We start from the raw sequence: 25436 nt of genomic DNA, 5'->3' as shown, positions 1-25436 counted from the left end.
CCATCATCCTCAATATAGACCCTCCAGACTGGTAAAATAAAATCACAGTCCTTAGACGTGAAGCGGTTTGGCAAATCCAATGAGAGATTGAGGGCATAATTAACATTAAATCATTTGGCATTACCAAATGGAACCAAGTAAGTTGATTTGTTGTCATTAGGACAAAATCACTGGATATGGATAGACCAAGTCTGGTTTCTCATGTACACAGCATAAAAATTTATTAACCCAGAAGACACCCAGGTTGTCCATGCCTGAAGTTAGTTTCATCCTAACCGCATCATGGAATGATCAGGCAATGAGTTTTGCCATGATCTCCAGCAGCAACTGGACTGAGCATTATTCACCAAGGGCCTACTGCTTGCCTTACTTATGCGAGTATTATTTTTTGTCTTTCTACAACACCAACAGACATGCAAGGCACTGCACAAACAGGTAAGACACAACCCCTGCCCAAAGAGTTTACCGTCTAAGGTCTGGATCCTGCCAACCATTCTCAACTCCCTTTGAAGCCATGAGAGCTAAGCTGAGCACTTTGCCTGGCCAGCCGCTAAGTGAGCTCTTGCAGTCAATGTGGCTACATGCCAGCGTGTGATGTGAAATAAGGCTTTTATTTAAACCCGCTGCTTTAGCACAGGAAGTCTTCTCGTGAAGTTGGAGCAGCATTAGACTCATTACATGTAGGGATAATTTGGGGCATCCTTTTCAGCCTTAACATGATCAGGCACAGTACAATGTAGGTATAACTGCACAATCTCTATCTGGTAGTCTGTTCTTGCGGGCAGTACTATGCTGTTATCCCATGAAGAGGGACAAGTGCCGGGGTCTTCTCTAATTCCTTTTTAGCCCCTGAAGTTCACACTATAAATAAATGTGAATCTCACAAAATTACACACAACTGTATGAAGTCCAGAAATCTGTCTGGTTCTGTTTCAAAATGTCCTTTTGAAAAGAACCAAATGAAGCGCCATCTAGACATTTCCTAAACTATTCTACATTTTGTTTTAAGCAGTTCTCCGAGACTTATGAAGTGACTGATGCTACAAAATCAAGACAGCGAAAAGACCGAGGTCCTGCCCATGCCATTTTTGAGAGTCATAATCTGGAGTGTAGAAGAGCCAGCCAGGAGGATATGGCACTGGAGGACACAGCTTCTCAACAGAGCCTCTCAGAAGAGCAGTGAGGAATATTCCTAGTTCAAGGGCCATATGTACTCCTTCAAAGTAAAGAAAAACACATCTAGGTCAGTCAGCTGCAGTTATTTCAAGTGTAACAACAAACCTCAAACCCCTTTATTTTTCTAACTTCGGAGAGAGAATCCCATTGTGCAGATGTTCTTCAGCAGAAAGGCTCAGCATGTGGGGATGGAAGGACCTTTACAGATTTTAAAGATGTCCTAAAATGCAGTGCAACTTCATCTCAGGTTCTTGACATTTCTAAAACAATGAATAAACTCTGCCTGATATCCTTCCCCCTGCAGCGGTGCTGACCCACTTGTGGTGGAAATCTGGACGTGCTCAAAAAGAAGCATGCATGGAAGTGCAAGTGAAAGCAGTGGAAGATCTTAATGCAACTCAGCGAAAAGCACACAGACATCTGTTTCCTGCCATAACAAAAAAGAGGACTGCATGTTAAATAATTGGCATTTTATACATAATGCATCACAAAGAAAAATTCTGAATAGAACATGTAATAGGATAGTACAATACACACTGTAACATTAGAGCTAAATCTGAGAATTTTTAAGGGCAAGCCTCATTCTTCCTTTTCTTTAGTGTTACGCAGATGGTAATTACATATAGCAACATATTAATATAGGCAAAGATATACTGCATGCAGCCATGTTGAAATATTGTATGAAAGAGATAGATTACACATTGCCACAAGACAAGTTTTGAGAACAAGTATAGCCAGTGCATGGAAAGCCTTCACAAAGCATATGGTGCTCCTTATTTGCAAATAGAGCAGTTTTATATACAAGACTGCTCTGACATGTGATCTCGCACTCCTGTTGAGTTGACAGGAATGCATGCCTATATCTGAAGCCAAGAGGCTAAAACAAATCCTTAATGTACTATAGTATGTACACACACATGCTCATACATTTTTTTGTAATTAAACAATTTACAATTATTGGTGTCTCAATGTTCCTCTTTACTGTAACTACAGCAGCTCCTGTCTAATACTTATCATGCTAATCCACAGCCATGGTGGTTTTCTACACAAAACCAGGTTGTCTCGTCCCACTTAATGAGCAAGATTGAATAGGCGATGCTGTAGTGAGCTCTCGTTACTTTTACACAATATACTTGTTGCCTTCACATTCACAGACCCTGTCCATTACCATGGCATCTATATGCAATACTGTAAAAAAACCAAAAACCTAAACGACACTGGTCAAAATAAGTGAGCCAAGTACACTCTCTGATGCAGCAATTGTCATTCTTTTCAGTCATATTTGTTTACTTACTTGCTGATTTGCAGGCTTTGGAAATCCACATTTTGTCTCCCACTACTTAATATAAATTAGCCTGGTGCTAAAGCTCTGAACATTATGGGCAAAATCCTGCCCTCCCTCATAATGGCCACACACGGGAGAAAGTGGAATGTGCTGGCCTCGAAGGCACCACTGAGAGATCCTGCGTCCACAGGGCCTGGATGGGGCAAGGTGACAGGAGCATGTGCTTTAGTGCTGCTGCACCAGAGGACAGCCCAGGCTTCTAGTCCTATTTCAAGCCAACAGACCAGGTCCTCTTGATGCACCTGTGCACCAGGAGAGTGCTCACAATGAATCCCAACCTGTTGCTGCACAGGTGTGCAGATAAAGGCGGCTTCCTACCCCCCCAAGCACAGGGTCCCCAGGCCTCTCACAACAGGCTTTATCCCGACACATTTTAGTTGTTAAAAAAAAAAAATCCCAACTGCCTATTGGGGGGAGGGGAGGATTTTGTCAAAGTATCCAGTTACTTTTCGTGCCTATATATAACGTTGCAGATATTTTTCTTTTGTTTTAAAACTGTTATTGAAATATCTTGGCTGGGTGAACAGCAGGAATGTTAAACTTTCCCAACAGTAACAATTACAAAAAACAAGCATTACTGGTATTCTCGGAGACAACAGCCCGTAGCTTTGTATTGACCATGTTGGCTATGTTGTCAATAAGAATACTTATATCGTCAGTGTATTTAAGGTGAGCAATAGTGCCCACAGCGTAATCAAAGATGCTCTGTTGGGAATCATGAAATTGGGGTCTAGGTGGATGTTTTTATTGAATAAGAATGACTTTTGGTAATTGTCTTGTTTTTCTGAACACTGGAGCTAGATGAGCTACAAATAGATTATACAGCAGAACCTCAGAGTTACAAACCCCAGAGTTACAAACTGACCGGTCAACCACACACCTCCTTAGGAACTGGAAGTACACAATCAGGCAGCAGCAGACACTAAAAAAAAAAAAAAAAAAGCCAGTACAGTGTTAAATATAAACTACTAAAAAATAAAGGGAAAGTTAAAAAAAGAGTTGGCAGGTTAAAGAAACTTTCTGTGCTTGTTTCATTTAAATTAAGATGGTTAAAAGCAGCATTTTTCTTCTTCCTAGTTAAGTTTCAAAGCTGCATTAAGTCAATGTTCAGTTGTAAACTTTTGAAAAGAACCACCATAACATTTCGTTCAGAGTTACGAACAACCTCCAGTATGTGTTCACAACTCTGAGGTTCTGCGGTGGATAATATCCATCCAGGATTGTATAGGACTAAGCTGTTACGGTTGAGCAGTTTGTCTGTGTTACATGTTAAGAGTGTGCAGCGACAGTGGTGTTTGGAGGATGGCTGTGACCAGCACCTTTAAATATATATTGCATGATCCCAACGCATCAATATTGGGTGACATGCTGAAATTTTCCAATACAGCAGGGGCAAGAAGTCACTTACTCAACATGCTGTGTAGCAAGGAGCCTGCTCACTGGTCATTCCCCTAATTCCAAAATGTGGTGGATATACTGGAGAGCAGCACTGCTATGACCCATGCAATGCAGCAGTGGATAGCCAATCTGCTGCCAGGTGAATCCTTTATTGCTGCTTTTGAGTAGGACACCCCCAGCTTAATAGGCAACTGCATCAACCTTTGAGGAAGACAAGCTCCCACTCTCCAAGCACAATCAGTGTATGTGCTGCTTTTATGGAAACACCATCAGTGATGAGGGAATGATGGCACCACCCCATTCACTGATCTGCCTGGAGAGCCTTAGCCCCAAATTCCGTAGCTATAGGCAAAGATAAAAATAGTCAGAGTGTTGTACGGAGCCTGGGTAGGTGACATTTTACTGATGATCAAAGTGGGAGGAAAGCAGTGGAGGGATCCTTATAACGTCTCAGGACTGAGCGAGAAAGCGGAGCAGTGGGGGTATATGGTAAAATAAGTGTGAACATTGCAGAACTAGTCCCATTTTAGCCCTCAGATTAACTGTTTTTCCCTCTCTTGGTTTGTTTCCTTAAACCTATTTTATTCTTTCACTAATTTGTTCTTGCTCAAGTCATGCAGTAAAGGTCAGGCGCTCATCTCATGGAAATAAGGTCAGAATCTGCCCAGAGTATCTAATCAATTACTTCAGCAACATTAGTGAAACCAGCCAGGGGCTGCTAAATCAGTTATGTTCACCCTAGCATCTGGTCACCAGTTGGCAGACCCCAAGCCTTGTTTATAAAAGTTATCTGATTGTACAGTCGGTAGGAAACAGAAGGACTTAATATACACTTACATCCAAGAGTGGGACAAACTTTGTCAAGCCTACTTAAGGTCAGTGTGATTTCCATTCTCCATGTCGGAACTGTTCAGAGTTCCTTGTAGTCATCAAGTTCTTGGGCGTCTTCGAGGTTTAATTCATAGCTCATCTGCTTAGGTTCTGAGGATAGGGGAAGGGGGAAATGGCTTCTTTGGTCTGACTTCAGTCTACCTCCAGCCTGCTTTTCTTTGGGTAAACAGGTTGTGTAAGTCAGGGTCAGGATTAGATGTACCAAGAAACTCACCTTAGGACATCTGAATAAATACTGAAATTTGTCAGCATGTAATAACCCTCTCCTTGTCAATAAATTATTCCTTTTAACTACCAAATTAGTGCCATTTTCATCCCGCTCCAGGAAAGGGAGACTGATAATTAATTAGGGCACTTTACTGTTACTTGTACTTAATTCTGTAAGACTGATATTTCTTAGCCCTATTATTAACTCTGCAGCAGGTCCAATGGTAAAGACTTACCCCTCTCTGACTTTCCAAATGTCACGAGTAAAAAACTGGCTGACACATGCTCAGTAATGCAGCCTCTATTTATGTCAGGCTGTCTGCACTGTTTTATGCTGGAATTGTTATAAACTTCCTTGCCAACAATGTCCTTGATGCTCGAGCTTAAACAAAATAGGCACTCATGCAGGTGCAGTAACATTGTCATCAGGCGTCTTGCTGCGGTATCAGAGGGTTATCGTCACACAGTGTTTGCTGTTGGTAAATGAGCTGATCAGGGAAATTGTCAATGCTCTAGTTGTCACTGTGCTCTTAAGGCTTTCCAAATAGGCTGCACGTGTGAGACCAGGCAATACATTTTTGCCTTTACAATGAACGTGGGGTACCATAAGAGCGGAACTTAATTTGGAACCATTCGTTTCTCACCCCCTTACTGAACATTTGAAACAGGCACGTTGCATTACCTTGGGACTGACTTAGATTTAAAGGCCAAAAGCAACCATTAAAAGCATGTCGTCTGACCACCTGCATAACACGAGTGAGAGATTTTCACTCAGTATCCCCTACATCAAGCTCATAGTTTATGGCTGTGCTATTGCGTTTTTTGTTTTGTTTTGTTTTTTAGAAAGAGACCCAATCTGGCTCCCATAAACTCAACTGAAAAACTCCTATTGACTTCAGTAGGATGGGTTTTAAGCCCAGGACAAATTATGGTGAATCCACTAGACCCTTTGGTAACCTATTCCCATTTAAGTGAAAGAATTGTGCCTTATTTCTAACCTGAATTAATGGAGGAAACACTCACACTAGTTGGAGACAGTGGAATGTGTGGATTAAGTAATAGGGAATGTCCTCTGTCAGCACAGTATTATACCACTCAGATTTGGGGATATGGTAAGTGTAATATTATAAATTTTGCATGATAACCTGTTAATTAGCATGGCTAGTACGAACCACTAATACAGCTGTAACTCAAGAAACCTTGTTGGTTGAACAGGGACTTGGAAAACGAACTTTAGGCACCAACCCTTCTGGATTTTTCCCTGGGCAGTTTGAGAAAACTGCTACCAAAGAGGACCAGTGTTCTTTCCCAATTCACTTTGAGAAGGAAATTCCCATGATTATCTTCAGAATAAAGTTAGTTATGTGTAAGTGCTAGAAGCCACGGGGCATTGGTGCAGAAGTGCAGTTACACCCACATTAGGAGGTATATTTTTTGGTTGGACCACTGTGTGCGCACACAGAAGACTGCACATGCAAACACTTGCCAGCTAAAACTTCTAATTGCACAAGTTTGTGTGCATCCGGTTTGGAACACACACAAGTATAGCTAAAAATTTGACCCTATATATCAATGACCAGGAAAGGAGGGATTATATGTACAGAGGTGGGTAAATCTGAGAATGCAGTAAAATAAAGGGCTCTTCTATTGCAAGAGGTGTCTGAATGCTAAGAGGGTTTGACAGATGGCTTAGCTAGCATTTATCATGGAAAAATTAATAGCAGTGTAAAGTGCACAAAAGGTCCCCCTTAGGAGGGGGGGATCCGTTATACTAGGTACTCTACAACCACATAAGACAGTGTCACAACTCTACAAAATGAAGTAAAAAAAAAAATAGCAAGAAGGATCAGTAATGCTAGAGGACAATTATATTAACACCAATTGCACAGCTGGGATATTATAGCATTATGAAAGCAAACAGGCTCTTGAAAGGTAGCATGAGTAATGGGTAAAGAGCTTCAGCAAGTCAGATTTGGCTCCTCATTTCACTTTACATACAAAAACACTATTTAATCAGAGGATTTCCAACTTCTTAGAGTCTCCAGCTGAGAGAGGTGATGGGGGAAGCAGCTGGTAAATTTGGCAAAGGTTCTGTCCATTCTCTTTATAGAAGAGAGGGAAAGTCACACCCTTTCTCAAAAAAATGTCCAGGCTCAGAGTTCTAGATTGGGCTGCGGCCCAACCTCTAGGACCCTGCGTGGTGGGAGGGTCCCAGAGCCCAGGTGCCAGCCCATGCCCAAACATCTACACTGCAATTAAGCTGTCTGACAGCCCAAGCCAGCTACAGGTTTTGAATTGCAGTGTAGACATATCTACCAATTCCCTAGAGTCAAGCGCTTGAGGACAAGGGCTTGGCTATTCATAGTGGAGAAACTCGCTCTAACTCTCAGCTCTGACAAAGCCAGTATTTGCTGAACTTCAGGGTAAGGTGCACATCTAAACACTTTACTCTTGGAGAAGACTGGATCACCCAACAGCAGTATTTTAAGCGATAGCTTGGAGTTGTCCACAGTTCCTAGCTAATGTAGACAGCTGATGTTTAATTATGGAATCAATGAATTTATTTCCCCATGTTAAGTATCCTCACACCTTCTTGTCAACTATCTAAATGGGCCATCTTGATTATTACTACAAAAGTTTTTTTTCCTCCTACTGATAAGAGCTCATCTTAATTAATTAGCCTCTTACAGTTTGTACGGCAACTTCCACCTTCTCTGTATGTGTGTGTGTATATATATATATCTTCTTACTATATCTTCCATTCTATGCATCCGATGAAGTGAGCTGTAGCCCACGAAAGCTTATGCTCTAATAAATTTGTTAGTCTCTAAGGTGCCACAAGTCCTCCTGTTCTTTTTGCGGATACAGACTAACACGGCTGCTACTCTGAAATATGTCTTTAAGGCACAGCCCTGTGTTGGGGTAGCAGAGAGCTGCACAAGCCCACAGGGAGCTCTGGGGGGAATTCTCCCTCCCTCGTACATACTAAGAACAGGGTCTTAGCCCCAACCCTTTGGTGGTGATGTGCACCTCCAGGAGCCCACGGCAGGACTCACTTCTAACAGACCCTTGCACAGGGTATGAGGAAGAGGAAGGATCCTCCTTGCATGCTTCCCACAGCCTCCTGTACCATAGCAAAAGGGTTGTCAGAACCTGGCTTTATAAACACACACTGCTATTAGAGTGTAACTATGAACTGGTGTACAAATAAATGACTAACTACAATGCAGGTTTCCATATGCCTTTAACCAACGTGTTTATTTTAACATTTGTTACACTCCACAAGAAAGGAAGGAATTCAGTCCTTTCCATTCCTAAATCTTTGAAGTAGAAAACTCTTTACGCTGCATGAGAACAAAAGTACACCTGGCTGGAAATTTAGTTTATGACATGCAAGACTGATTAAGTGGTAAATGCTTTTTTCCTAAACACATTTACAAACTTCCTGGGGATATATGTTGTCTAATACTCTCATTTCTTGCTTCATCATTAACCAAAAAACATGCCCAGGATTGCAAAAGGAAATAAACAGAAATCATTAAGCAACAATAAGCCATAATGGATTGTTAAACTTGGATAGTCAAATGCAGCATTAAGTCTAATGTTTGATATTTTAAACATTTTATGAAAAACATCTGTCAAGATTTTATTAAGAAAGCCAGGGTCCTGAAGCCTTTTTTTTGGCAAAAAGAAAACGTGAAAATAGAGAGCAGGCAGCATTCCTATCAAGCACTGTCTGAGCAACTTAAAGTTAATATTTTCTCTAAAATTCAACACTGTAAATGACAATTGTCCAGTTATATCATGTATTTGTCTTAGGATTTCAGATCACATTTGCTCAGTTTACTTATCCGGGGATGTGAGAATCAAGCTATTGTGTTTTGTTCATCATCATTTATAATGCTGACCCTGCTGGGGCACACTGGAGAGTTAGCTGAGGCACACTGCGGTAGGAGCCCAGGGTCAGTGTCAGTGGTGGCGATAATGCACAAAGCAGATTGTGCAAGATTATGCTCTGACTACGTTCTGTTACACACATGTCAGCCCCCAGTTCTGCAATGTGTCGTGTGCTGGAGGACTGTGGGACCTGCGCAGAGCTCTGTTGACTTTAACGCGTCTCTGAAGGCACAGCAGACTACCCTCACCATATGTTGCAGGATTAGGGGCTGAATCAATAGTTCCATTGAATTTAATAGTTAATTGAATTTGCGCTACTATAATTGGAATCAGAAACAATTGCTTGACTTTCAGATCCCAGGATGAGGGTTTTTTTAAACCTTGTGAACTGAGTAAATTCTACGCAAATGACAGACAAAAACACATGGAAGCCCACCGTCTCATTTTCACATTTTACAGTGCTACAGACTCAATCCTCCTCATATCAAAGACACTGGTAAAGTTGCCCCAGGCCTGAGTAGGATTGGGCCCTCCAATATACTTATATAAGAGCTTATGGTTACAAACAAGGAAATGGTCTTCATTTTGTGCAATTCTGCACAGTTGTCACAATATCTTGCAAAATGTTGTCTCTATTTTCCTTCGTAACCTAGATGTGGGGGGGAATCAAAATTTTAACATATTAGGATTTGGTTTATGCTTTAAATAACCATCTCATTGTCATTTGAATTTTTTTTAAATCAAGTCCAGCATATATTTCCATATTGGGAGAGGAATAATTCTGTGAAACATCTGCTTCCTCTTGCTACCTACAGCAAACAGACGACCCCCATCTGATACACCCAGAAACCTATGTAAAACTGTTAGAATAAATCTTTAAAAGTACTGCAAATACAAGTGATTATTCACTTGTGAATGACTGACAAAAATCATTCAAAACAGCGACCACACACTTTCTCCATTCCTAGAAATGCTTTTCAAGATACCTTAAATCATTCACATACTGTATAGTAGTGGTTTTTCTGCCTTCAGTATTTGATAGGATAATATTTCAATAAGGATGACTTACTCGTGTCAACTACCCCTGCAGCGAAGAATTAAAACAAGCTCTCGAATATTATGCAACACTGCTCTGATGCAAAGATACCTGGGTTTCTCAGAATCTTTGGAGAATTTTTTTCAAAAGAATTCAAAAACCAGTTAAAGTTTAGGTGTTACTGTAGCTGTGTTGGTCCCAGGTTATTAGAGAAAGACACGGTGGGTGAAGTAATATCTTTTATTGGACCAGCTTCTGTTGGTAAAAGACAAGCAGGTTCAGACCTGAAGAAGAGCTCTGTGCAAACTCAAAAGCTTGTGTCTTTCACTAACAGAAGCTTGTGAAATAAAATATCACCTCATGCACCTTGTCTCACAAAGTTTAGGAGTCTTTTGAAAGTGCAAACACCAGAGCTGATTAATTCTTATGCCTGTATAACTGTTGGGTTTTGTGAGGGCGAGGTCTAGCACTTGTGCACATGCAAGTGTTTGCACTTCAGATGTACATGTACAAAACTACTTGTGCCTGCACAAGTGGAGACCTAGGGTAACATATGGTACCACTAGAGTCAATGGCAAGACTCCCACTGACTTTAGTGGGGTCGGGATTTCACCTCTTGTACGTCAGTGCAATAACTGGGTCAGGCCATGGTCTACCTAGTCCAGTATCCTGTCTCTGATAGTGGCCAGCACCAAATGCGTTAGAGGCAGGTGCAAGAAACCCCAAAGTAGGCAGATGTGGGATTATCTGCCTCCAGTAAATTCTCACCGTAAATGAAGATCAAATTGGCTTAAGCTCTGAACCATGAGGTTCTATATTCCTTCCGATACAACAGTTAATGCTGAAACGGAGAGTAACTCTGGATATTCTTTTTATACATATAAATGTATTGGTAATGTCCCAATCTACTACTCTATACAATAAATGAAGCCATATGTAACTGTTGGCAACAGACATTGTGAACCTGAAGAGAGAGAGTTAGCAATTTGACATAGTACTTTCATCCAGGCCGTTTTAATTCCAGGGAACAGATACAACAATGGGCAACTGAAAAAGAGACATGGAAAACAGGAGGGAGGGAAGAAGTCTTCGAAATGTTACTTTTATTGACCAACATTCTGAGTAACAAACACACAGAGAGCGAGGCACTCAAAAGTGCAATCACTCTACAGGGTATTTATCATGGGACACAAGGTACAGTGAACAACACAGGTAAGTCAGATGCCATGGTCCCACAGTAAACCTCTTGACTTCACCCATTATCTTGACTTTCAGGTGATCCGCCAAACATTTAAAATAGCAATATCCATATGTTCAAGTCATGTAAAATACCTGTGTAGCCAAAGCTTTTATGTACATATATGCAGCAAGAAATTTTCTAAACTGAGAATACTGGCAAGCATATTGTACAGATTGGGAAATCTTCATGGCTATTTTGCAAGACTTTTTGTTCTCATGTTCTGCTCTTATTAACCTCTAGAGATGGTCTAGACCCAAGTTGTGGGCTGACTTCCAGACAACAACATGGCAGAACAAAAAACCCCAATGCTTATGTTATATATTAGAAATGCCAGTATTTATATTCATATCCAGAGAGCTGAAAGTGTTTGTGAACATCACTGTTACAAAGCATCTGCGTAAGATAGAAGGAACCCGCACCAAGATTCCAAACATGCAAGAACACTATGAGGTCCATTATCCCAATAAAAAGACAAGTACGCTCAGGGAAAGATCAGCTTGCAAAAAATCTCTATTTGGAGCCCTTTTCTCTTCTGAGCACAGGAAGAAACAGGGGAAACAAGCGGACAAAAAAATCCATATTCCTCAATACTTTTATCAAAATAAACTGACACAGATGGATCAGGAACATCTCGGGCATTCGACTTTAATGATTTTGTGCCTGGTACCTCTGATTTTACTAGGCACAATACAAATAGGATTTGACATGTAGTTACCAGATGCCACAAAAACCAAATGCAAGATAACTATATCAAGAGCTGAAGACAGAGAAAAGGAAGTGTTTTGTTATTTTAAAAAAAAAAAAAAAATTCTCCACGAAAATGTTGCGACAGAAGGGACAAGGTGAAAATTGAAAAGGGAGAAATGTTGCTTTCAGAAAACAGCATAAGTGTGGGGCTTAGAAAAAGGTCAGGTTTCAGAGGGATGATTTTCTAGGTTAGAAATACACCTCTGATGATGGGTGCTTTTCATTCTACTAGTAAAAAAATATACTTCTAGTAAACTGAATTTATGTAGAATTATGGTATATGGACAGTTCATAAAGATGATGTATTAACAGTCCATAAACACTCTTACTCCATGTCATACAGAAGCTGACTGAATATCAGGGAAAAGAACATGCATCATTTATAATTAAAGACGTTAACTTTCTGTAGCCTCTGGTTTCTAACCTCCTGTGATGCAGTGGGTCTTGCACCACGGTTGTATGATGATGCTATATTTTCTACACTGAAACCTACTATGGATTCTTGTTTTTGTTCTTTTTAAAAAGACAGCTGGAAACCCAAACTTCACTACTGTATTTTTCCAAAAGCAAAAGGAAGGGTTTAAGGAGAAAATGGAGGCAAGCCAGCTTCGGAGTATAACCTGGGCCTCTATACTATGTATAATACTGAGCCTATAAAGGAAAAGTTCTAGGGAAATGGGCAGTGAGGGTGAACCATCCTGCATTATCACTGGGAAGATTTAGTTTCTTCAGAAAGATGGAGCCGTGCAACAATAGAAGGCAAGTTCTTTAGGGGCAGGGACAATCTTTGTGTTCGGTGCTTGTACAGCATCTAGCACAACTGGGTCCCGATCTAGGACTAAAGCTCCTAGACGCTACACTACAAGAAGTAATTAATAATACCACCACCAATATAAAACCACTCTTATTACACAGGAGTTTCATACTCAATAATCCCAAAGTGCAGTAGGAGGTAATACGTTCAATATTAAGGGCTAGATGCTCAACCGCTGTGAGCGGCGCTGCACCCATTTACACCAGCTGAGGATTGGGTCACAAGAGGACAATGGTGGTGCAAGCAAAAGAACAGCACCCTTTGCATGCTCAGCTTTGGACACTGGAACTCCTATTAAAAGATTAAGTAGAGGACATGGGAGAACTATGCTAAATTCCTCACACACAGCCTAATTCCACAAGAAGTCACCAAGGTGGACCAAACTGGTCTGGAGTTACCTGTCTACCTGTACACTGGAAGGCAAAAACGAATCCGCAAGAAATGGCTGACACTGCTTGGCTGTGCAAGGGCTGCAGGGGCACTCCAAGTCCTCCCCCATGTTATGGCAATTCACGAATGGAGACGGTGATCTATTGCTTACAGTAGCCAGCAGAAACACCTGCATCATTACAGACAGCTTCGGTTCCTGCTTCATGCACAAATTTGAACCAGCAGGGAATGAACAGGTAAATATATTCATGTTAACATGCAAGGCAGATATCCTGCTAGATGATGCTTCAGTACATTAGGCCCCTGTGACCTGGGAACATCACAGTTTGTTACATTCCTCATCCCCAGCGCTTTAGCTAATGTATTAAGTAAGCAGTTTTCCATAATCAGAACGAGAATAACTGTAGATCATGATCCTAGCAATGTAAACAGACTGACAACTTTCTCAGAGAATGTGATACAGTTGTCTACAGTCCTAGTCCCAGTAAAGGCAACAGCAAAATTCCAATTGACTTCAATAGTGAATGGAGATGGCCTAGTGTCCAGAAGTCTGCTGAGACATAGGTGGAGATGTCATGAGTGACGCTGTGATATTCAGTGAGGAAGATGTGGCCTGCTACCAACAAGAAATGTGGCTTTCCTGGGTTTTAAAGTGAGCAGACATTAAAGCATATAGTGGTTGATGACTAGCAGGTGAAGATGGTGATGGATAACTCATAATTGATGCTGCAGATACAGGGCACTGATTCTTAGGTGATGCAGAAGTGGTCAATGGCATTCCTAGTAAAGACACAGTTATATTTCCAATGCGGGGCAGGGGGAGGACCATCCCATCCCATCAGTATAATTTCACACAATCACATAACATTTGACAACAGAAGTAAATATTTAGGGGAGCTCCATTGCTCAGTAAGGCAGACATTTTCATTATGTATTTTAAAACAGCACCACTAAATAAGATCATTCAGCCTATAAAGCAGCATCAAAATAATGACTTCTTTTCTTTCATCTTTCATTCAGTCTTAATTACGATGTTCACAAAATATAGTAATCTACAATACACTAGTATCTACTTGTATGGTGTATTGCATTAAAACATTCTCTCCATGCATATTAATTTTCTGACAAGTCACAATTATTGAATTTTTATATTTCATAAGAATATATTGTTCTGTTCGGGAAATATGGTCTAATTCTGTGTGCTAGTTTCAATAAATATCAACCAAAATTAAACTGAAGGGAAGAGACCAATTTTTTAAATTTTATTTTTTTTGCTTGTTTTATTAAATATTTAGCATCTTTCTGGATGCTTAATAAATAAACCTCTTAAACTGGTATTTCTATAAAGAGACTACATAACTGTTAGGATAAGGATTTGAGAATTTGTCGACACTTGATTTGCAGGGTATTAAAGTGCAGTTCCTATCTGAAAACTAAGTGTTGTAACAATGGGTTCCATGTTATTATGTCTCCATGACTCCGGATAAAGCATGCTGAATTTACAAGGAGAAAAAAAAAAGCCTTCTTTCTCCTCTAATTACCAATCCTGCAAACTCAAAATGAGCTCAGTTTCAAGGCGGGTTCTTTTCTTCTCACATATCATCATTGGTGGCAAAGGTTCTGCAGGCCAATTTTCAAAGATGAACTATCCTTGAAAGAATGAATAAATGCTGGTCTGGCACTTTCACACCATGGTGATGGGAACACTGGAAACAACAATACTAATATTCCTTCAACAGACCCATTCATTCAATCTCTAGTTTCTCTGGTAAGAGTCTGCCAACAAAAGTGCCCAGTGTGCTTTTTTTGTGTGGGATGTGAACATCTGCCCATTAAGAACTCAACTGAGAGCACTGCCTTCATTTCACTGGGGCTATCCAATGGGCATCCATTGATAGCATTCAAATTGAGCCAGCCAGATTCACACTGGTGACCTAGAGGTGAAAGGCTCCTTACAGGTATCAGAGATTACTTACATTGAACATCATAACATCCTTCCGACTTCTTATTTCCTCCACAAGACCCAATGGCTTGCCTTTAGGTATTGGTATAGTTCCAAGAATTGTGGTCCCTGAACCAGTCAGAGTTTGACGAACTGCTTGAATAAAAGACCGGCTGAAGAGTTCCATTTTACCAATCTCATCTATTACGTACACTTTTTTCCCTGTGTCACTGCCAAGGTCGACCTATAGGAATGATACACAAATGGATTAAACAGCAGAAAGAAATCAAGACTGATGTAAGAGCCACTCTTCTTTGTGGGAGAAATGTCAGTTCAGGAGTAACATTTCTTTGAAACAGTGCTGGAGCATAAGGGCAGAAAAGCCAGTCATCCCAGTTCCTAAGGATGCCAGCAGCCAACCAGCCTGTTACCTAGCAAAGCAACAGGATCCCAGATGGGAAGAAAGGAAGAGCCAACTCAGTTCCTTGACTGAGATTTGCAGTTTTAGGGCAGCAATCACCTGATTGCACAGTCATACAATTTTACATGTTATTTTTCTTAGCATGTGAGTAGCGTAGAATCTTGAAGATGTAGTACATTGTTTTTAGTTTTGTGATGTAGGTCCTTTGGGGGGAAGCTGTTGGAAACAGCAGTAGAGTTTGCTCTCCAACTTAATCTCCCTAACTAGAGTCAATTCTTGGTGAAGAGTTGCTTCCTATGAACAAGTTATTCGTGTTTGGGCTAAGATTTTAGAAAGAGGAGAATGTCTGCTTTGTGGTTTGTGACCACCTCTGTTCAAGGACTGGTGTATATAGTATAAAGAACAAGTTACAATAAGAACAGATTCAGACTCCAAGTTACTGATAGCTTCTCCCAAGGAAACTGACTTGCAAGGCCTCAACATCTGCTACCACTTGGCAAAGATGTGATAGTATTTTTGCATGCCAGCTACTGTAGTTAAGTCTGAGGGGCACTAGATTTTCAAAGCTGCATTCACATCACTGCACCCACAAAACCCTGAATTTTCATGGGTCAACAGATAAATACACTTATAATTAGGGCAGGGGTTTCCAAACTGTGGTATGCATGCCATTGGTAGTATAAGAGCTTGATTCTTCATCCATTCACTTCACAACTATTTTTTAAGATGGCACATAAACCAATCGAGTACAGAAATCTGACAGGCTACAGACTAGATGAAAGTGAGCTCACCACCCTCTTCTGAGGCTATTAACTGAAAAATCAAGTTCTATTATTTGTCTGCAAGCAGCAAATCAATGCAAGTCAAAACTTCACTGTTAATCCACGAATAAGTGCAGACACCACATATGAAGGTAACTTAAGGAGAAACCAGTCACCATATTGTCCCTTGTGAAGATAGAAAATGTTAGCTCCTACGAAAATGGATGTACTACATAACATACTTCCTAAAACCTTTCAGAGCTGAGTCCCTACTGACATCTGAGTCCCTGCAGAGTGGGGTAGTTTTATCTAAAACCCTTTCACAGATCAGTGAACTGAAAAGTCAGTACCTGCCACTTGGAAAAGTGCTAAGAAGTGGAGCTTCTACTTTGTACAGAATCCCCAGTCCCTTCAGGTGATGTTTCCAGAGCCCCAAACAGAGCCCACTTTAGCATCCACTCTCTTTCCCGGTGAAGACAGTGGGAGCTGGCTCATAGAGTCTAACACAAATATGTAAAGTAGCGTATACCAGTTTCAAGACGCTCTGTGATCAAAGCAGGCTAATCCAACAAACTGTAGTGGAGCCTTGGGACTCTGAAAAACTAACATCTGATATATTTTGCCATTTCTACAAACCGTCCACAAAAAAGGACTTTGACTATCTGGCATATGCTGCTGTCCCATAGTCCCTACAAAAATATTAATGAGATCCCTGTAGATTTACTTCAGAGTAGCAGCCATGTTAGTCTGTATTCGCAAAAAGAAAAGGAGTACTTGTGGCACCTTAGAGACTAACAAATTTATTTGAGCATAAGCTTTCATGAGCTACAGCTCACTTCATTGGATGCAACCGATGAAGTGAGCTGTAGCTCACGAAAGCTTATGCTCAAATAAAATAAATTTGTTAGTCTCTAAGGTGCCACAAGTACTCTTTTTATCATAGAATCATAGAATTCTATAGGGACCTCAGGAGGTCATCTAGTCCAACCCCCTGCTCAAAGCAGGACCAATCCCCAATTAAATCATCCCAGCCATGGATTTGTCAAGCCTGACCTTAAAAACTTCTAAGGAAGGAGATTCTACCACCTCCCTAGGTAATACATTCCAGTGTTTCACCACCCTCCTAGTGAAAAAGTTTTTCCTAATATCCAACCTAAACCTCCCCCACTGCAACTTGAGACCGTTACTCCTTGTCCTGTCCTCTTCTACCACCGAGAATAGTCTAGAACCATCCTCTTTGGAACCACCTCTCAGGTAGTTGAAAGCAGCTATCAAATCCCCCCTCATTCTTCTCTTCCGCAGACTAAACAATCCCAGTTCCCTCAGCCTCTCCTCATAAGTCATGTGTTCCAGACCCCTAATCATTTTTGTTGACCTTCCCTGGACTCTCTCCAATTTTTCCACATCCTTCTTGTAGTGTGGGGCCCAAAACTAGACACAGTACTCCAGATGAGGCCTCACCAATGTCGAATAGAGGGGAACGATCACGTCCCTCGATCTGCTGGCTATGCCCCTACTTATACATCCCAAAATGCCATTGGCCTTCTTGGCAACAAGGGCACACTGTTGACTCATATCCAGCTTCTCGTCCACTGTCACCCCTAGGTCCTTTTCCGCAGAACTGCTGCCTAGCCATTCGGCCCCTAGTCTGTAGTGGTGCATTGGATTCTTCCGTCCTAAGTGCAGGACCCTGCACCTATCCTTGTTGAACCTCATCAGATTTCTTTTAGCCCAATCCTCCAATTTGTCTAGGTCCCTCTGTATCCTATCCCTACGTGCCACCGTATCTACCACTCCTCCTAGTTTAGTATCATCCGCAAATTTGCGGAGAGTGCAATCCACACCATCCTCCAGATCATTTATGAAGATATTGAACAAAACCGGCCCCAGGACCAACCCTTGGGGCACTCCACTTGATACCAGCTGCCATCTAGACATGGAGCCATTGATCACTACCCGTTGAGCCCGACAATCTAGCCAACTTTCTACCCACCTTATAGTGCAGTACACCTTATAGTATAGTTCTTTTGTAGATTTATTGGTAACCATCTGAGATTATTTGTGTTATTATATTTCTACTAGCTTACCACCTTTCTACAATACCTGTCCTCCCCTTTAGTTCTTATATTTCTACTTTGTTTCACCTACCCTTACTTTCCACTGGTCTCTTCCTATTCCAATCTGATGCTTTCCTTCCCTGTAACACTATTCCTTTCCCATTCTGTACCACCTATAGGCAAGATCCTGCTCCCACTGAATCAATAGGACTTTTGCTACTATTTTCAATGGGAGCAGGATGAGGCCCTATCCCAATTCTCCAACTCCTTTCTACTCTTGATTCTTTTTCAGACATACACACAGCTCCATTATGCTTGTGAGCAAAGTGAATGCTACTTGATTCCTTTTAGTAAGATCTGTATTGAATTTTGACTATTAAACAATCACAGTTACATTATCCTTTATAAGCATACAAAGTGCAGCCCTTGTTTAGTGAGATCTTTTCCCCAGACATTAAGTTTACTATAAGTGAGGTTTCATTTTTAAATTAAAAAAAGAGAAAAAAATCTAAATCTGTAAATATTATTAATGTTGTCTCTCCCCTTTGTCCTCCTACCCTCTTTACAGTCCTTCTATCCTCTTTGTTGCCATACAGTTATGTTTTTGTTCCTTCTCCAAAGTGTTAGATAAGCAAAAAACCTCAAACTCATCTTAGTTTCTTACCCACTCTGTTTCCCTGTCCTCTCCAGGTGCCTTGCAAAATTCTCTTCTCCCCTAGCCTAACCTGCTTTTAGCAATGTAGTTAAATCACCATCAAAAGGATTTCTCTGGTAATGGTCTCAGCAGCTGTTGCACTGTTTACTTGAAGATGCTGACAAAAAAATCTGTTCTAGTTTAATTTCAGGGTGAGGGGTGGGAGAGCGGCAATTCCAGTAAGGACATTATCTATTATTCACTACAAGCACAATATCGGATGTATTATCACCTACCTACCTCACATATGATTCAAACAAACTTCAGATAGCATGCGAAGGGAAGGAAAGAGGATGGAGCACAAAGGAACACACGCATTGGAGGCATTAAGCCATTTCATTGTGTTACACTTCAAACACCTGGTTGTGCAAATTTTGTCAGCAATAAATTTCAAGTGAAGAAACATTGTTCCCATTACTGTGTGAGTGGAGCCTGGAAACAGAAATTGTAAATCCAGACCTACACTACTACTACTACACTACTACATCTGGATTGATGGTGAAAATTCTTTAAACCTATGTTGACAACACTTGTTCCAATGGAATGTGCCTTGAGCAGATGATACCTAGAATGGAAATTAAAATACAACAACGGAGGTCCCACACTGATGCAGCCAGAGTGCTCCAAAAGCAGCAATAGACAGATCCTCAAGTTACTATCAGCATTACTATCAGCAACTGAAGATGTAACAAGTTTGTAAGTCTCTTGAAACAAGGCTAATTAAAAAGGAAAACAGTGATAAACAAACAAAAACAGCAACACTGTGCTTCTACGAGATACATCCTGACAGAGGGATGGGGGACCAGAAAGAGTGGTTTTGAGGAGGCAAAGGGATCTCCTGAAAGTCTCATAGATCATAGGAGAACCGCTCCCCACACCCCCTTCAGGTCCTGCAGTGAGTGCAGGACAGCCAAATCTAAAAACAAGAGTCATTATCGCTACCCAACAACTTTAACCTATCAAGCCTTCTTATAATATTCTGTTTGTTGTACTTGCTTTCCAGAAGCTTTCATAAGATACTCACATTTCTCAGCACAGGAAGCACCAAGTGCTCAAATGAAACCAGGTCTACTATGTATTGTCCAACACGATATTCACGTCTTGCAGTAGAAGAATCAGAACTGAATTTACAAAAAAAAAAGAACACCCTGTAAATAATATGAACCACAAACATATTGACAATTTGCTGTAATACCTTTAGCTATGTGAGGATAGAAGTGGTTATCTAATAAGCCAGATTTCCTTTAAAATTCAACTCTTCCCCCCTGTCCCCCCCAAAAAAACCCCACCATATACTGGATATGCTGCAGATGGCAAAACAGAAAATATACAGCTTTTCCTCCTAGTATATAGACACTATCATAGATTATTCACAGTGTCATCTAAATGTGGTATTAAACATTGTTCAGAAAGACAGATAACAGGGTGAAGAGGCCAAAGTTTTGCATGGAGTGTTAAATGCTGAGAATATGTCCAGTGAAGCAGGAGAGACTTTGAGCTCGTATGTATTTTAGACCTTCCACATGGGGATCTGAAATACCTGCCTAGTTAAAAACCCAGTTATAGGATTTATGGGACAGTTGGTAGCTTGTTGTAGACAGCTTATCTGAACTTATCTTCTTTGATTCGTGATTATCAGGTCTGTCCCTTAGAAAGTAATTGGAGGAAGCAAGTTATTTTCCTTCCAACCTGAAAAAAAAAATAGTGTCTGGGATCATGAAACCAGTTTGCATGTTCTATTGTTCTACAGGGACTCAGAGCCCATTCTAAAGTCAGAGGACCCAGTTCAATTGCTGTTCTGCAGCAGTGGAAAGCTGGAGGACCATTCTGAGTTGGTAAGGTTTTTAGGTTAACTTGGCAGAGATGCAAATGTCTCCATAAAGTGAAGGATAACAGTGAATCAGACCCAGAGAATCAAACAGACAAAGAACGTGATCCTAAAGCCCTCTGTGTGTGGAAATCCCACTTACTTCAAGGGGCATTTAATGCATGGAGGGGCTTGCAGGACTGCCCCTAAAGCAAGAACCACCTTAATCTATAAAACAGCAGTACCCAAGTCTAGATAAAGTTCCTCGTCTCCCAGACAAAGTGACGACATCAAATCCTATTCTCCTGCCGCCTTCTCTGACTTCCTCCGTGTAAAATCCATCAATAGGGACCCCAGAGGATTTTAGGGCTTCAGTGGCTTTCTGGATCAATGTCGTCTTTCCAATCCCTAAAATAAGGAAGTGCCCATTATTAGTGCAAGCAAAGCATAAAGCCTGGTTTTAAACTTGCCCATTCTGAGGCAGCAATCACATTTGACAGACAGATAGCTGGCTACACACATTTTATACAGACTGATGTTTTTCCTGATTCTGATTTCTCCAAATATTAAAACTTTTTATCCTGGAGAGGGGAAAAAAGAACAAACAGAAGTCAGGTTTCACATTACATTTTGAAGGTTTGTAGGCCTCTGTCATACACAGCCTCCCTTTATTTCAGTGCCATTTGTTCTCTTGTTGGCAAAAAGGTCAGAGTTCATCACATCTATAGAGTAAATGGTTAAAAATAACTGTATTCCCTAAGGGCCTGATTTTCACAGATGCTAAGCATCTGCAGCTCCCATTGGCCTCAGAGGAGAGGTAAGTGCGCAGATCATTGCCTCTGAAAATCAGGCCCTAGAAGACAAAAGGACTTCTAATGAAAGGAATAAACTTCTAAACAAACAGAAGGGAAGATAATCCATCCCACAGTGGATCTAGAAATCCTTCTCACCACATACCCCACCAGGGGAGGACAGATTGTATCTAATTTGCCTCTTCCTCTAAGTGAATGCTGGCAGTCTTCCAGAGGTTCTCTCCAATCCTACAATGGAAGTGTCCCTCCAGGCCTCATCAAAAATACACCTCTTGGCTGTCTCTTATTTTAAACTCAAATTTACCTCCATCTCATACAAAATCCGGTGTCATTATTTCATCCCTTTTATCATACCAGTCAGCTGTCTTGTCGAAGCAGTTTTATTTATGGATCAAAAGTGTCAAGTATCTGGCAGAGTAGGCCTTTAAACTCCTGGAGGCAGAGACTATGGGCCACATTTTTAAAGGTATTTAGGTGTGTAACAACACAGACAGGCATCTAGTGGGATTTGCAAAAGTTGCCCAGGTGCCTAATTTGATAGGGGTTAGACACCTAGGCCCAGATCCTCAAAGCTACTGGGGCTCCTAACTTTTGATTTAAATGATTTAATGGAAGCTAGGAGCTTCTGAGAATCTGGGCTATAGGCACTTTTGAAAATCCAAATAGGTGCCTATCTGCATCTTTAGGCGCCTAAATGCCTTAAAAAATCTGGCCCATAGTCTATCATGTCTTGTACAGCACAAGCATACTAGCATAATTATTATTTGTATTACTGTAATGCATAGGAGCCCTAGCCATGACCCAGGACACCCTTGTGCTAGGCGCTGTACAAACACAGAACAAAAAGACTGCCCCATAGAACTCCCTATCTAAATAATAAAGGTTGCAGTCATTTTATCTTCAGATACCGGTCTAATCTATATCACAGTTTGCACGGGGTTAGGCTAGGTAAGGTAAGAGGTTTTTTTAAAACACAGTTGTACCAGCCACATATCATGCTGGTGAGTAACGTAAATGCCTATCTTTGACAGAACTTAGTTCAAACCAATTTGTAAAACTCTAAACATCTTTAGACTGTCCCTTTAGAGAGATTTATACTCTATGTTAAAAATGCTCCATGCTAAACATAGTTTTCTAATCTGTTATTTGTTTTAGTAATTACTTCTGCAGTTCACAGCTTTGCAACAGCTGCAATGGACATTGAAAGAATGAGAAATTAATGAGATTAATACCTGTACTTCATTATTCTCACTAATCACATGTATTATCTTTGTATAACTATTATATTAATCTATAAAAAAAGCATAATCCCTTTAAATTTTTTGGAAAACCTGAGACCAGACATTTTTAACAAAGACCATTCATTTGAGATTAGTGGCTAAATGAGATGCACGTATTCTGGTGGGTTGCACAGAAAATAAAATAGATAATGAAGAAGAATGTCCCTCACAAAGTTCCAGAGTAACAGCCGTGTTAGTCTGTATTTGCAAAAAGAAAATTGGTTAGTCTCTAAGGTGCCACAAGTACTCCTTTCCTCACAAAGTTATGCCTCATCCTCACCAACCAGCATTAGCTTTCACAGAAACCAATGGCTTTTAAGATTGTGCTTAAAAATTGTTTTCTGATTGCAGTATGATGGTTCTCGCCCTGTAATATGGCACCACCCTCTTAAATAGAGAAATCTAATGATTCTATTACTATCTAATGTTTCTCTAAACAAAAGCTCACTGTTGTAATGATTATTGTTTTGTCTCTAATGTTTACATGGCAAGGATCTGTGAATCTGTTAAGACTTCCTAAATAAACAAACAGTTTTAAAAAACTGTTTTCTAAGGGGCCAATATTTCTGGCAAATCTCCAGCTGGCTTCACTGGAATCAGCAGCAGGTCACAATGCAGAGGAAACTGTAGCACAGATGAAGCCAAAACGACAGTGAGCATTCAAATCGAAATAAAATTACTAGTATGGCAGTATCAGCTTCCTCGTCACTCGGAGGCCTTATCTACATGAGACAAGTCGCACTGGTTTAACTAAATAGATTTTAAATCTGTAACCAGGTCATTTAATTCTTCAGTGGGTTTTTTACCCACGAAAGCTTATGCCCAAATAAATCTGCTAGTCTTTAAGGTGCCACCGGACTCCTGGTTGTCTTTGTGGATACAGACTAACACGGCAACCCCTCTGATACTTGGATGAATTCAAACACAGCTTTTGTACTTTTTTGTGCTTAAGGGTTTTGTCGGGCGTTTCAGTGGAGAATTTGAGAAATCAAGGTAATTACCAAAACTTAAAGAAAAAGAAAAATATCCCTCTCTCATTTACACTGCCCCAGGTTGAGAATCCAGTAGAGAAATGGCTGCTCTTCAGGGGCAGGGTTTTTGCAATAGTGTAAATGACCGAATTCGTTACAGTGGTGCAAACGCAGTCAAACCAGTTTAAACTGCATTAAGATTGGTAAAAGAAAAGGCGGACTTGTGGCACCTTAGAGACTAACCCATTTATTAGAGCATAAGCTTTCGTGGGCTACAGCTCACTTCTTCAGGTGCACAGAATGGAACATATATATACATACAGAGAACGTGAAAAGCTCACGCTCAAATAAATGGGTTAGTCTCTAAGGTGCCACAAGTCCCCCCTTTTTCTTTTTGTGGATACAGGCTAACAGGGCTGCTACTCTGAAACCTGTCACGCAGACTGGTGTCACTTCATCTGGAAATGTACCACGCTGAACTGGCTGGGAAGTGCATCTACGCACAGGGGACGCAAGGGAGTAACCAGGCGGGCTGCGTAACACGGGGGCAAGTTTTCCCAGGGGCTCAAGGGAGGCCGGTTCGGAGGGGACACTCGGGGCGGGCCGGGGCAGGCTGCAGCTCTTCCCCCGGGCCCGCGGCGGGGCGGTGGCTGCCAACAGGGGCTGGCTCGGGGCCCCCAGCGCTGCGAGCCCCAACGCCGCCCTGCAGGAGAAGCCCCGGGGCGGGGCCGCGGGTTACCTGGGGGTCCGGTGAGGAAAACATGCTTGGCCATGGTGAGGGGCCGGGGGCCGCGCTGCAGCGATCCCGCCCCCCGCGCGCGCCAAGGGCGGCCGGAGCCTGTGGCAAGGGCCCGGGCTGCTGCTGCGGCGGCTCCTCCTCCTCCGGCAGGCCCCGCTCGCCTCCCGGCTGCCTGCAACGCGGCAGCCGCCGCCCCTTTTCCAGAAGCGGCCTGGCGTCTGTCGCTCAGCCGCGCTCTTGCTGCCGAGGAGCGGGTCTCTTGAGGCTGGTTATTGACGTGGCGCCCGCCGGGCAGGGGCCTGTCCAGACTCAAAGGCGAAGTTCAGCGCTCACCTGCCCTTTCTCTCCTGGGTGGGGCCGAGGGAAAAGCGGGTGCGGAGCGGGAGCCTGGCCCTGAGGGGCACCCCCATGAGGAGTTTCCCTTGGGGCGCTGTAGGCAATGTTGGGTCATGCCTTAGAGCTAGGCTGAGAGTCTTTTAAACGAGCCTTTGCTTGCTAGACTCTGTAAGGGACTGGGGACTGCCTGGTGTTTGTTTACCAACGCCTCATGATCAATAGGCTGTTGCCAACTCTCCTGCTGGGTCCTGTTTTTTCTTAGAGGCCCAGCTGCAAGAATCCTAGAGTTACATGAGACTCTCAGCCTTTATTAAACAAGAACAAGTGAGTTTTTAGAACCCTTTTGGCTGTTGAGAAAACTGTGTAAACATGAAGTCCTTCATTTCACTGGCAGTTAGGCCCATACTGCGATTTTCGCTTAGCTGCCTATTGCCATCTGTAGACTCAAAAAACACCTTTGCTTGTCCAAATTCCT

At 41.7% G+C, this 25436-nt stretch overlaps 2 protein-coding genes across 4 annotated transcripts in view; one reads left to right on the top strand and one right to left on the bottom strand.

The window, feature by feature from the left end:
* PCNX2 (pecanex 2) overlaps positions 1-2115 on the top strand; it is a 224881-nt gene extending 222766 nt beyond the window's left edge. The window contains exon 34 of the mRNA XM_073338102.2: positions 1010-2115. Coding sequence (XP_073194203.2) covers positions 1010-1183 — 174 coding nt within the window. The 3' untranslated portion in view covers positions 1184-2115. The remainder of the gene's footprint in view (positions 1-1009) is intronic.
* NTPCR (nucleoside-triphosphatase, cancer-related) lies at positions 196-25118 on the bottom strand. 3 transcript variants are annotated; one of them, XM_073338099.2, is made up of 5 exons: positions 24959-25118; positions 21069-21231; positions 20041-20137; positions 15118-15327; positions 196-1216 (listed from the first exon to the last, which is right to left on the bottom strand). In XM_073338099.2, exons 1-5 carry the CDS (start codon positions 25074-25076, stop codon positions 1193-1195), a joined length of 612 nt encoding a protein of 203 aa, XP_073194200.1. In that variant the 5' UTR covers positions 25077-25118; the 3' UTR covers positions 196-1192. The 3 variants fall into 3 exon arrangements, with proteins under 3 accessions (XP_073194200.1, XP_073194199.1, XP_073194201.1); XM_073338098.1 differs by lacking the exon at positions 196-1216 and adding an exon at positions 8249-9563 and having other exon boundaries at positions 24959-25116; XM_073338100.2 differs by lacking the exons at positions 196-1216; positions 24959-25118 and adding exons at positions 8249-9563; positions 24626-24822.
* Positions 25119-25436: the final 318 nt, after the last annotated feature.

This window comes from Lepidochelys kempii, chromosome 3 (genome assembly GCF_965140285.1).
Source record: "Lepidochelys kempii isolate rLepKem1 chromosome 3, rLepKem1.hap1, whole genome shotgun sequence".
NCBI classification, from domain to species: domain Eukaryota; kingdom Metazoa; phylum Chordata; order Testudines; family Cheloniidae; genus Lepidochelys; species Lepidochelys kempii.
The sequence above is the reverse complement of the archived record's forward strand: the minus strand, read 5'-3'. Positions and strand labels throughout refer to the sequence as shown.